We start from the raw sequence: 13,849 nt of genomic DNA, 5'->3' as shown, positions 1-13,849 counted from the left end.
TACAAAGGTGCTAATAACACACATGAAAAGGGTTGAGAATGCAATCAGTGTGGGATTTCACTTGTATCATAAATTGCCATGAGGAGAAGAGAGAAGTATAATTATATGATCCTTGAGTTCAGGGACCTTGTCTTGGTTTGAATCTTTTCTAGCACCAGACGTGCTGAATTATACAGAGTGGACACTTACCAAATATTTGGTGAATGAATTAATATTTTTTTGAATGTATGTTGCTGTGAAGAAGGTGATTATACATTTTCTTTCTAGAGAGAATGAATTTAATTATCATCTTGTTGCCTATCAAATATTTGTTGTTGTTTAGTTGTTTCAGTCATATCTGATTCTTTGTGACCCCATTTGGGGTTTTCTTGGCAAAGATAGTGAAGTTTGCCATTTCCTTCTCCAGCTCATTTTACAGATGAGGAAACTGAGGCAAACAGGGTGAAATAACTTACACAGATAGTAAGTGTGTGAGGCTGGATTGGAACCCAGGTCTTCCAGATTCCAAGCCTGGAACTCTATCTACTGTGCCTCCTAGCTACCCCAAATATTTATTTATTTTCATTAATTTGATTACTTTTCTAATGGAGCAGTTTCCATATAGTTTGAAGTTGGATAACACTTTTGCGCCATCTTTCACATTATTGGACATAAGGTGAGGTCTGGAAATAAGAGCTTGGATTTGTGGACATCAACAAAAAAAGTTCATAATCATATTTTATGTCCCTCTCCAAGAATATTGGGGTTAGTGAACCTGGTCTGAAAACCATTATGGAGGCTGGTCTGAAGGCAACATTTTGCCTTTAAATGATAAAACTGTCTTCATGTGGAGCTTCATTTACTACCCAACATCTTTCAAATATATATTTGATACTTTTCTGAGTGGAGGGGGGAGGAAGAAGAGGAAACTGGATCTATGCTTTCAAAAAATCATAGATACTGAGCTAAGAGGGACTTCAGAGACCATCCAGGCCAACTCTTAATTTTACAGTTGAAACCAAGGCCTAAAGAGATGCCCAAGGCCAAAAAGTAGTGTTTCAGAAGTGAGTGGTGAACTGAGGTCTCCTGACTTCCAAGCCAGTATTCTTTGTGCTATATATCCTATTGCTTTCAATGACATAAGGAACTCTCTAATAAAATAAATAGCTTTATCAATATAGATCAGTGTGGGCTCTGAAACCTGAGTTGCAGGGGGTAGGAGTGAGACTGTGACTTGCCCAGGGTCAGTCAGTCAGAAAATAAACATTTTTTAAGTGCTTACAGTGCCAGGTACTATGCTAAGTGCTAGAGACTCAGAAAGGCACAAAAAATGGTACCTGTTCTCAAGAGCTCACACAGCTTGCATATGTCAGAGACAGAACTTGAACTCAGATCTTTGTGGCTCCCAGACTAGCTCCATATTTGCTACACCATGCCCATCCTTCATACTATTGTACCAAACTTAAAATAATAATTCCCACTTGTAGAATACTTTAGATCAGCAAAGTGTACAACCTTAAGTGCTAGCAATTATAGGTATTATTATCAACCCCATTTTAGAGAGGAGGAATTTAGAGGCTTTTAAAGAATGCCTAGGCAGTTGGGAGAGCACTGTACCTGAGTCAGGAAAACCTGAGTTCAAATCTAGACAAATACTTTTTGGCTGTGTGACCCTGGGCAAGTCACAACCCCTATCAGCTTCAGTTTCCTCAACTGTAAAATGAGAATAATAATAGCACCCTCATTCCAGGGCTGTTGCGAGTATAAAGTAATGACTGTGAAGCACTTTGCAAACTTTAAAGCACTATGCAAATACTAGTTATTGTTACTATTGACTTGTCTCTGATCACTTAGCTGAGGCAGACCATTTGAAAAAAGATTCAAATCCAGGTCTCCTCACTTCAAGTCAAGTACTCTATCTCCCTGCTCACTCTCTTCCACTAACCTTTCACATTCTTTCAGTCAGCCAGTCTCTTTCCCCACCACTAACTCACAAACTGCTCCTCTATTTACCAACTAACAACAACAACAACTTTCAACACAGTGGAAGTTTGTGGCATACAGTAATTTTACACATTCAGATTATTGCATGGCAAAGCATGCCAGTCATTTATACTCCAGGATCCCATGGCAGAAAAATGGCTGGAGCGGCTTCTCTATTTATTTATTTTAAGTTGTAGAAAACAGCTTATTTCTTGGAGCCAACCTCTCCCAAGAAAATCTGTGGCTGCCCTTCCTTGAGCATCCCCACAAAATCTATCTAATTTGCACAGGAAAGCAGACACTGGTACGATGTAAACTGTGTGTGTGTGAGAGGGGCTGGGGAAGCTCTCCACATATCAGTGTGACTTTTGGGAAGTTATTTTTTTTTAAATCAGCAAACATTTACTTTATCTCTTTCACACTTCTCTCGTCCCAAATTGAAAAAAAAAAACAAAAACCCAAAACAAAACTATCTCAATCCGACCTCCCAAACCTTGTAATAAACATGTAAACCAAATTCCTTCATTGGTCATATCCCAAAATGTGTCTCATTCTGTATCTCGTGTCCATATCACTTTTACTCGTCTCAGTTTTCCCACTGTAATAGAGAAAAGTTTGATTAGTCTCTAAAATAGCTTCCAACTCAATCCTTCGATGATCCTACCTCCTGTCCCTCTTCTACATTCCACGAAGGGTTAACAGTGACAGCCACACGGCGTGGGCTCAAGGCATCCTTGTGGACTGACGGATGCCACACGAATACTTTCAGGTGCTGCGTGCTTTGCTTCCCCAGAACCCTTGTCTCTCTGATAGGCCCTGGGACAAGTGTACGAGCAGGGGACGTAGCTCTGTCACCCTCCCTGGGGACCCAAGGACGCCACCGGGTATAGTTTGCGGACTCCGCTCCCTGCGCGTTGCTGCGGTTGCTATGGAAACGGCGGAAAATAACAACTCCGTTCCCCGGTGGGTGTAGGCAGCCCTCGTGCTGGAGAGTACCCGGAACAGCAGTGAGAAGAGCAGCAGCAGCGAAGTCCGCCGCCGGCCCGCCGCGCTAGTGCTAGGGTAGCAGCGGCGCGAGCCGTCCGCCCGCCTCTAGCCTCAGCAGCCGCCCGAGCTTGGGAGTCAGCCCCCGACCATTCCCGGGGAACAGCCACCTGCAGCCACTACCACCACCGCCGCTTGGCGGGGAGCACCAAGGCGAGGCCCACCTGCCTGGTCAAGCCGAACACCCAGCTGCACCTGGTTGCAGCCTCCCGGACCAGGCAAGTGTCGGTAGGTAGTCCTTTCTACTTGGAGCTCTCCTTAAGTCCCCTCACATCGCCTCTGCCAGTCCGGGGAGCTGCTGTGCCCTAAAACTTACATATTCAAATGATGCACTTGTGTCTACTGCGTGTGCCTGGGATCAGGGAGCCCAGGGGTCCGAGGATTGCAGCTGGGCAAGAATGGGAGGGGAATAGGAAGCCCTTGGCAATTTCTCCTCTTCTTTTCCCTTTCTTTTGCCTAGGGATGCGCCTGCTGCCTCTTTGCACTGTGCTGGAGAGAGGAAGAGGTGTCTGGCGGTTGCAGTCGCCTTAAACTTTTTTAAGTTGGCAGGAGAGAGGAAGCAAGGAGTCCCTAGGGGGTTGCAATCCAGGTCCTTTCTTGCCTTAAACTTTTTGGAGTTGGCAGGAGGGAGGGAGTGAAGAGAGAATAAAACCGTCTGGAAAGAGTAACAGAAATTAACTATCAAAACTTTGGCGTTTATGGTATTTCTGGTTTCCTCCTCTCTCCATTTCCCCTTTCTGAAACATCCCATTTTGCGTGTGTTAGCATGTAACCTTTTTCGGGCACATGCACAGCATACATTTATTGCTTGGCATATATATCTACATATATAAGCACATATATATTTAAGAAGGTGCAAAATGTATTTGGCATAGGTATTTAATATGGTACAATAGCTTTATAGCTCATATAAAATCATATATATGTATATGTGCTTTTATATGATTGAATATATATGTGTACATGTCTGTCTATTGAGAGGACATATGTATGCCAATTGGTATAGATTATGTTGACACAGTTAAAACACCTTCATTAAATCCTATAATCTGTATAGTCAATTTATTCATTATGTATACCAGATAGACATCTGTTAGTTTTACATTTGTTTATCCCACCAGTAGTTGATTGAGTGTATGTGTGTGTTTGTTGTAGAGAGGCTTCGGAAGAACTCGTTATAGAAATATAGCTGTAGACTGTGCCTGAGGCTCTGCCAGCTCCTAAGAAGCCAGCCAGCCCAAGAGGAAAGAAGCAGGAAGGAGGTGGTCCTGTGGTAGAAGATGAGCAGCACCAGTACAAGATCCAACTGCCTGACTCAGCCAGTAGTGAAGAGTGTGTTGGTGTATCGCAATGGGGACCCCTTCTTTGCTGGACGCAGAGTGGTCATCCATGAGAAAAAGGTGTCCAATTTTGATGTCTTTCTGAAGGAGGTGACAGGTGGGGTTCAGGCCCCCTTTGGAGCTGTCAGAAACATCTATACCCCTCGGGCAGGGCACCGAATCCGGAAGCTAGACCAGATTCAGAGTGGGGGGAACTACGTGGCAGGGGGCCTGGAAGCCTTCAAGAAACTCAAGTGAGTCATATTTATCCTGGACTACATATATATATATTTTATTGATGGACTTTGCATAATTCCTACAGTTCTTTGAGTGGGGCAGAGGGAATTTCCATATACTAATTGACCTTTGTGCTCATGGTAAATTTAAGAGGATTGAAATGGAAAGAGTTAATGGAGAGAGAAGTTCACAAGAGAGGTCTATCAGCATTTTAAATGGGTTTCAAGTTTGGGCATAAAGTAAAAGAAAACTCTTTGGAATGATACTTCGGAATGACACAGCAGTTATAGTCATCCCAGCAAACTAAATGTCTGCTTTGATGCTCCAACATTTTGAACTCTATCTACTTTTCTATATTACTTATTTCATTTAAAAAAAAACATACTTTAAGATCAATTTATGTTTGTTCAAGAGAAGACTTTAAAGCCTCGTACCACTCTGTGGGGGAAGTACTATAAGCACTAGAGACTTCATTAAAAAAGAAGGAAGAACATTATGTTCTTTGTACTTCACTCTTTTATAAATGTTCATTTTGCTCAAAATGTTTTAATAATAGCTACAGTTTGATTTCAGATTTCAGGTCAACCCTCTCTCCTCACATTTCAATAAGAGATAATAATGCCCAACATTTCTATAACTTGTCACAGTTACAAAGTACCATATATATGTATATATATATATACTATTAAATTAAATATTATTTCATCTCAGGATTAAATGTGGCCAAATATACATTATTACAATTGAACTTCATAACAGCCTCTTGAGGAGTACACGTTATTGTACCTATTTTATAGATGAGAAGATTGAGGATTAGTGGCATTGTAGCTAATCCAAAGTCATTTATTTGGTTGATTAAATAATTGGTTAAGTCAAGTTTGACCCAAGGGTATGGAATCATAGATCTAGAGCTGGAAAGAACTTCAGAGGTGTTCTAGACCAACTATATATATATATGTATATATATATTTCTTTTTAGGTGGATGAGGAAGGTCCTAAGGAGGTTAAGTGACATTCCCAGGATAACGTAGTCCTAAGTGTCTGAGGCAAGATTTAAATCCAGGTCTTCTTAGTCCACAGCCAGTACCCTTTCTGCTGTATCACACTGCCTCTGGCTCAAAATGTAGTTATCTTCATAATGTTGAAATATAAATAATTTTTAAAGAATAAACCTCTTTCTTCATATACTAATGAAGATGTCTAAGTTTTCCCCTCCTCTACTATTGAATTGATCTGAATTCATATCAAAGAAACAGTCAGTCCTGGGGCTTAGTTTTGTGGGAGGTAAGGGATAAACTTATTTCCCCATCTTGAAACCAACCAATCAAAATTATCCTTCTTGGAGCAATTTTTAGTCATGTATCTCTTCAGATGTAGGCCTTATGTCACCAGTTATTAGAGCTGTCAGATCACAGGATCATAGAATTAGAACTGAAAAGGGCTTTTAAGATATCTAAGTCACAGATCAAGAAGGCTCACATGAAGAAGCACATAAAGCTCAAGAAAGAAAGTGTTCTCCCCTGTTACACAGCTTATAGTAGAGCTGGGTCTCCAATTCACTTCTTCTGAAATCCTAGTACAGTTTTCATCCCACTAGAATAAATTCTTTCTACTTTAGTAGAAAAACTATAAGATCTCAGTATGTGATTCTTTTCTGTGCTTGGTAACATATCTAACACTGCATATGTCATATTTGTGTTACAGTGATAGAATAATAGAGATTCAGAATCCAGAAGAGACCTTAGAAGTCTTCTTGACCAAATCTTTCCTTGTGCATATGTTTAGTGATTTGACCCAGGTCATATATGTTGTAAGTGGCAGAGTTAGCATATAAAAGCAGGCCACATGACTTTGAATTTATCACTCTTTTCACGACATGATAATTTTTATGTTGAGGCACATTTTCAGTGGGAATAATTTTCTGGTTCAGTGTCTGGAAATCTATCAATCAGTCTATCAATCAATTGTGTACTATATTCCAGGCACTGTGTTTCAGGTACAGGGGATACAGGTACAAAAAAATTAAAAATCACAAGGAATTCTTTAATTGATGTCTTTTGGCTACTTGGAATCTTCAAATAGATAAAAACAAGTATTACTGTAGTTCAGGGGTGGGCCTTGAGGCCATATGTGACCCTCTAGGTCCTCAAGTGCAGCCATTTGACTGAACCCAGACTTTACAGAATTTGTTTGGATTCAGTCAAAGGGGCCAACTTGAGGACCTAGAGGGCTGGATGTGGCCTCAAGGCCGCAGGGTCCCCACCCCTGCTCTAGTTCAGATAGTTACTGTACCTCATCATAGATGCAAAGTATACTTCACAAGATGTTTAATGTCAGGTAGCTAGGTGATACAATTGACAGAATGATGCATTCATAGTCAAGAAACACTGAGTTCAAATCTTTCCTTAGGTACTTACTAACTGGACAAGTAACTTAGCTTTTCTTGGCCTCAGTTTCCTCATCATTAAAGTGGGGAAGATAGAAGTGCCCCCATTACAAGACTGCTGTGAGGATCAAATAAGCTTATATCTATATATAGCTATATCACTTCACCAACCTTAGAGTAATAAAATGATGTTAACATTATTATGCTTGTGGAATAAAGTATTGGGAGACTAGAATGTCAATTTCTGCTTTCAATTTACAGTTGATGCTGGTTTCTGAATATCCTGTCACATCTGACTTTTTCTTGGACTGACTGATAATTTACTTTCATTTATGCTAGAAATATGAATTTCTATTATAATGATGGAATCCTAATAGAATTAAATGTCAACTTAAAAAAAATGAACTTATGGGTTTATGTAATGAAATATATTATCAGAAGGAAACTCAGAAAAGTTCCAAGTTGTAATTTGTGTGTTGTCATTCATTCAGGACCAGTCTTTTTTTTTTTTTTTTTTTGAGGGGAAAGGACAGGAGTGGAGAAATAATGAAGGGAAAGAGCAATGCTCATATATTTTTGAAATGAAAGTAAGCAACTTTCATCCCTGAAGCTCTTATACCATTTTGGTTATGGTTCATTATGGATTTGCTAATAAATAGATTCCTACAGTTTTGCTTTTGGGATCCAAAAAAACTCTAGGAATCTATTTATTAAGGATACAGCAAGATGATATGGCATAATAGATAGAGAGTGGTATGTGGCATCCATAAGACCTGGGTTCAAATTCTGCCAAAGGCACCTATAAACTTTTTCTCTTTGACAAGTTGCTTAACCTCTGTTAGTTTCAGTTTCCTCATCTATAAAATGGGAATTATACCATCTACCTCAGGGTTGTTGTGAAATAATGTATAATATAACATAATAATATGTTTTAAGAGTTTGGTGAACTTTAAGATAACATATGAATGTCAGTTATTATTATTAAAGAGTATTGAGAAATTATATTTTACAAGATATTGCTATTTTTAATAGAATAGTCTCTCTCTGTGTCACCACATTTGCTGATTCTGTAGATCTGAAGTCATTTTGCTGTATCTGGCAGTTGGAAAAGTTCCAGGCTCAGTGAAGGGGAGGGAAAGACTGGGCTATAACATAAAATGGTTCCTGAAGTTTAGGAATACAGAACAACCTTATTTTTTTTGTTTAAATGTTTTTTTAATTAGTATTAGAAAAGGAAATGTTCATCATAATTTATATGCTTTATATAATTGAAGATTTAAACTTTAAGAAACAACAGCATGATAGAAAATTAAATGATACAGAGGAAGTAATATGTAAAAATTTAGTATTTGGTGAATTTTCTGCAATAAATATTTATTGAATATCTTTTATGTATCTACAATGCTAGGAACCATTCAAAATGACAGAAATAGATTTAAAAAGATAAATTCAGTTGTAATGAAAAAACAGGGACCTCCAGAGGTCACCTAATCCATCCTTCTGTCTCTCAGTATACCTGAACCATCCCAGAAGGATCAGTATCTAACCTAATTTTAAAGCAGTTGGGAGACTAAAAAAAATCTTGTCCTTTCTTGGTATGTTACTCTAGTACTCACAATCGGTAAGTCCTTCACTTTATTTTACCTAAATGCCTTCTGGTGCAATGTAATCCCCATTTCCTTTTTTTGTATCATTGACAAAGATATAAAATATCAGCCTGTATAAATCATCTTTCGTATTGGAATCCATGTAGGAAATTGAATCTATTAAATAAATTGAGTAGTTAATGATTATGGAAATAACGTTCAGTAAATTCTGTAATAAAAAGTATCTATCTCTGAGATTTCTGGCTTCTTGAAACATAAGAGAAGAAATTATCCAGTTCTGGTCAATGATTCAGAAAGCAGTTCTCACCATTATTTTTTTTTTTCAAACACAAAGCTTTAGATATGGTTTATTATTTCAATTTTAAAGAGTTCTTTGGTTAACAAATATATGTCTGAGAAATCTTCTTACATTTTGTTGTATTTTCATTAATTGTTAACATATATTGATTATCTCACTGAAATGCTATGAAAGTGACTTTTATTTATTTATTTTTCAGCTACCTAGACATAGGAGAACCAAAGAAGAGATCAATGGAAGTTGTTAATTCAGAGGTAATCCTACCACATTTACATTTTTTAAAAGTTCTATTTAGTATTGGTACCACTGACATTTTTAAAGATGAAGATACTGGTTCATATTTTGAAAGTGGTCTTTATTTTGTGTCTTACCAATTTTAAAGCTTATGAACAACTTGTATCTTGTTTTGGGGATGAGGCAATATCTAATAATAGCAATAATGGGCATTATGTGCCCATTGTCTTTTTTTTGTGGTGAAATTCTCAGGAATGCTCAAGGTAATATCTAGTTGAATAAGATTGGATAGGTTATTGAACTGACTTAGTCCCTTTACATTTTGACTTTATCCCTTTACTTTTGTGCTTAATGTTCATCTGCTCAAACAAGTGAAGGAACTTTTAAAAGTAGTTATTAGAAATCCAGAGAATTACCCAGTTTTCATGGAAATGAAAAAGTTGAACTTCGACTAAGGTAAAGACTTCTTTGAGGATTTGGAACAAACCATGGTTAACAAGCACATTTAAAGTATCCAGCTCCTCTAAAATCTTAACAGGACTTTGGGGAACCCTGTGGAAAGTTTCATCATTTTACTTATGAAAATATGGAGTAAAAGGGAATCTAATCAACAGTCAGAAGCAGAAATGAAGATTTAGCCTTTTCTAGAATTCTATTCAGTAGCTTAAGCTTTCCCTTCCTATTTTTACTATGTGCAAGAAATAATATCTTTGGGTTTGTCACATTATTAGGGGAACAGCACACGGAAAAAAATGTAACATTCCTTTAGCATTCTTAGGGAGAATTCTCTCTTTCCATGTCATGGTATATAACTTTTATTCCTAAAGGAATATAAATAAATAGGTAGTGTCTGAAGATTGGGCAAAGAATGCATTCATTAATGAAATTATTTGGAACATATGCTATTCCTACAGCTTCACAAATAACCAACATTTTAATTTGTGTCATGAAATTTCAAAAAGTAGTATTTCAATTGCATTATTAAATATGATTTTCAATATTTGTCAAACTTATTGTTCATGAAAGTGACAGACATAGCTTAAAGTAGGTCAAGAGATACATTTCTACATTATGTCCACATTAAAACTAAAAACTGTCATTTGTTTGGAGCAGAATAAAAATTAATAAATTATTGAGGATCCTAATTCTTTTGTGAAGGATAGCCATTTGTTAGTTTAAAGTAGGGTGTATGGCTTGCTTATAGGTATCAGTGTGGGAAAGTGTTGAGTGAGCTTGAATTCCTCCTGTGAAATATAAAATTATAAATTTCAAGCAATCTTGCAAAATTTAAACATAATTTACTTACTTTGGATTCTGATGTATTTAATAAAAACAGACCATGTTGCTCATTATCCTTAGTAATAGAAGCAGAAACAAAAACCCTAATTAATGTAATTGCTCTTTCCTGTTGGGGACATCAGTTAGTCTTTGCTTTTTATTGGTGACTTGTCACAGTATATTTAGCTATATATCTATATCTCAGATATTATGATGTGTGTGTGTGTGTGTGTGTGTGTGTGAATAAATTAGCTGCCCTAGCTTGGTGGCCACAGGAATTTCCCTTCTGATCTTGTTAGAGATTTTCCTCTCCTCTTTTCTACTTGCCCAACTTGCTATTACTTGGAGCCCTAGTGCTGTTTTCATGATTCCTGCTCCTCTTCTACTCCCTAATGTTTCTTCTTAATCTGATTGATGGTAGGGGCTCTAGTATCTGAGTGGCAAATTGTGAAGGGGAACCCGAAGCAGAGAGAGAGGTGCAAAGGGATGAAATGAAGGAGGAAGGAGAAGAATAAATCCAATCCCACAACCCCTCTAAGCTATCCTACTCAATCCTTACCCTACCTCCCTGACCTGAGGATACCTGCCAACTTCTCTTACTATCCATGTAGGCTCCTATAGAACTTAGAACTTCCTTAAAACTCTTCCTTAGAACTCATTATGCTGTGTTCTACTCCTTATACCCCTCTCTGCCTATTATCCTCCCCTCTTTCGTAATCTCTTCAATGTTGCTTCTGGCAAAATCCCTGATTCAACTCTTCATCCTGCCCAACCCCATTTGCCACAACCTCTAATCCAGAACACAGGAACCACCTTGACTGGAAGGGGAGAAAAATCAATCAATAAGCATTTATTAAACACATATTATGTAAGTGTCAGGCATTGTGGTAAGCACTGGGAATACAAAGAAAGGTCCTCAAGGTGTTTATGTTTTAATAGGGGGAAGACAACATGCATATATGTATATATATATGCATTCACACTATATATATATGATATTATATGCATATATACATACATATATACATGCATATATATATGCACACACACATATATATACATATATATATATACATATATATATATGAGATATATATATAGTGTGAATGCAAGAAAACTTAGAGGGAAGGCACTAGCAGTGTATGTGTGTGTCTCTGTGGGTGTATGTGGTGAGGGAAGCTCCCAGAGGCCTCTAGGAGAAGATAGGATTTGAGCTGATTCTTGAAAGAAGCCAGGAAAACCAGGCAGTGGTGGTGAGGAGGAAGAAGGTTATAGACATGGGGGCAATAAGTGGAAAGGCTAGACATGGAGATGGAGATTTATCTGGGAGGGACAGCAGGGCCACTGTTGCTGGATCATAAGAGTACAGAGGAGAGTAAAGTGTAAGAATGCTGGAAGAAGAGGATGGCGCCAGGCTGTGAAGGTTTTAAAATATGAAATGTGATTTTATATTTGATTCAAGAGGTAATAGGGGAGCCACTGGAGTTTATTGAATTGGAGAAAGCCATTGTCAGATCTGCGCCTTAGGAAAGTTGCTTTGGAATGAAGGAGGGACCAAAATGGGAAAAGATGTGAGACAAGGAGACCAACAAAAAGACATTGCAGTAGGCCAGTTGTGAGGTGATGAGAATCTGAGACCAGTATAGTGACTGTGCTGTTATTTGTTCTTCCTTCTTGAAGAGGATCTGATATCAGGAAGGTGATGTCATGACCTGCAAGTGAATTGGATTTAGATAAGCTGCGCAAAATCACCAGTCTCACTTTATCCTCCAGAGTCATCTGGGTCCACTTATAAGGTATAGATCAGGACAACTGGAGATGGTGCCCATTAACTCTGTGAGCAGATAAAAGGCATATCAAAGATGTTATAAGGTTAGAAATAAGAAAGCCTAGAAATAGATTGGATATGTGGGATGAATGAAGGTCAGAGATCAAGGATGATACTCAGGTTGCAAACCTTTGTAACTAAGAAAATGATCAGAAAGAAGCAGTAGGTGATGTAAGACTGGAGCTCAGTAGAGAGGTTAGGGCTGGATATCTGGATATCTGGGAATCAACTGCAGAGAGATGGTAATGGGAGCTAATGAAATTACTAAGTTAGATCATACAGAGGGAGAATAAAGGAGATCTCAGACAGAGCTTTGGGGGAACATCCATGGGTGGTGGGCATGCCTTGGATGAAGAATCTGAAGAAAAGAATGAGGAGGAATAATCAGAAAGACAGGAAGAGGTTCAGGAGAGAGAAGTGTTGTGAAATCCTAGCTAGACAACAGTATTTTGGAGTAGTCGATCAGTAGTTTCAAAGACAGCAAAAAAGTTAAGAAAGATGAGTTTTAAAAAAAGGCCTTTAGATCTGGCAATTAAGAGATAACTGGGGCAAAGGGTATTAAGACTTTGGTTGTTGGCAACATGTTGACAGCAATGAAACATATGCTGCTGGCATACTGTATTTGAAATATGAAGGTATTTTCCCATAGAAACATTGTCTTAGAACGTGGTTAAGTTCTCATATGTGTGTCTATGTGTACAAATACATACATATACACATTATCCAGTTATCTATCTATCCATCCATCTATCTGTCTATCTCTTTATCTATCTATCTATCTATCTATCTATCTGTCTGTCTGTCTGTCTGTCTGTCTGTCTGTCTGTCTATTTATCTCTGGCCCAGGGATTTCATTGATGTAAGAAACTCAGAAAGAACTGAGTTGAGGTCTTACTTTGGAGCTTACTCATTGAAAGTATTTGTTTGGTCAGATGAGATTCTGGGTAGCCTTTAAGAAGCCCTCCGGCTTTGAAAACCCAGATGTTGGTTCTCTCTCTGGTAACTATGTCTGTATGTAATGGTCAGATGGTTGGATCTGTCTGTCAGTCTGTGATGTATGTATAGCTCATATTCAGATAATTGGAAGCCCTGTCTGTTGGTCTTTATTTCTCTGCTTGTGTTTTCTCTGTTGGTACATGTGTTTAATTAAAGTAACTGTTGACCCCTCAAAAGTTGCTTTCTTTTTAGAAAAGCAGGTCTAAGAACCTGTGCAGCAGGTCCTCCTGTGTATGGAATCCTTGCTGTTACAACATGATATACTGTAACATAGTATATACTGTATGCTATTCTACAATATACTATGTAGTTATATAATATCATATACTGAGCTATAATATACCCTATATTGTAATACTATGATATTTTAGATACATTATAGGTTAGTTAAACTTTTGTGGTATGACCTCAGAACTTAACCACTGTTTGTAACATTGTTTCTATGGAAAAATGCATTTTGACTGCCACATGGCCTGACAAAAAACTTTTGCAGGAGGAATTCTTACTTTGATGGAATTACATCAGCTCCTAAGTTCATCTTGTCCATTCCATACCTAAAAAGGAGTTCTCTCTACAACATACCTGACGAATGGTTGTCCAACTTTTACTTGGAGACCTCCAGTGTGGGAGGAATATGCTGTCCCCATTTCTTCCTTCTCC

The 13,849-nt window shown here is 38.0% G+C and overlaps 1 protein-coding gene across 7 annotated transcripts in view; it reads left to right on the top strand.

Annotated features, from left to right (window-relative positions):
- The first annotated feature begins 2,745 nt into the window (after positions 1-2,745).
- Positions 2,746-13,849, top strand: part of DCDC2 (doublecortin domain containing 2) — a 281,088-nt gene continuing 269,984 nt past the window's right edge. For all 7 annotated transcript variants that reach the window (XR_011965967.1, XR_011965968.1, XM_072603957.1 and 4 more), the window contains exons 1-3: positions 2,746-3,234; positions 4,162-4,579; positions 9,053-9,107. Coding sequence is in view for 5 of the 7 variants with exons in the window: in XM_072603957.1 (XP_072460058.1) it covers positions 4,287-4,579; positions 9,053-9,107 (348 nt within the window). In the remaining 2 variants the exon portion in view is untranslated. The remainder of the gene's footprint in view (positions 3,235-4,161; positions 4,580-9,052; positions 9,108-13,849) is intronic.

The sequence above is a fragment of the Notamacropus eugenii genome, chromosome 4, assembly GCF_028372415.1.
Source record: "Notamacropus eugenii isolate mMacEug1 chromosome 4, mMacEug1.pri_v2, whole genome shotgun sequence".
In the NCBI taxonomy this organism is placed as follows: Eukaryota; Metazoa; Chordata; class Mammalia; order Diprotodontia; family Macropodidae; genus Notamacropus; species Notamacropus eugenii.
This window is presented reverse-complemented; position numbering and strand designations above follow the sequence as displayed.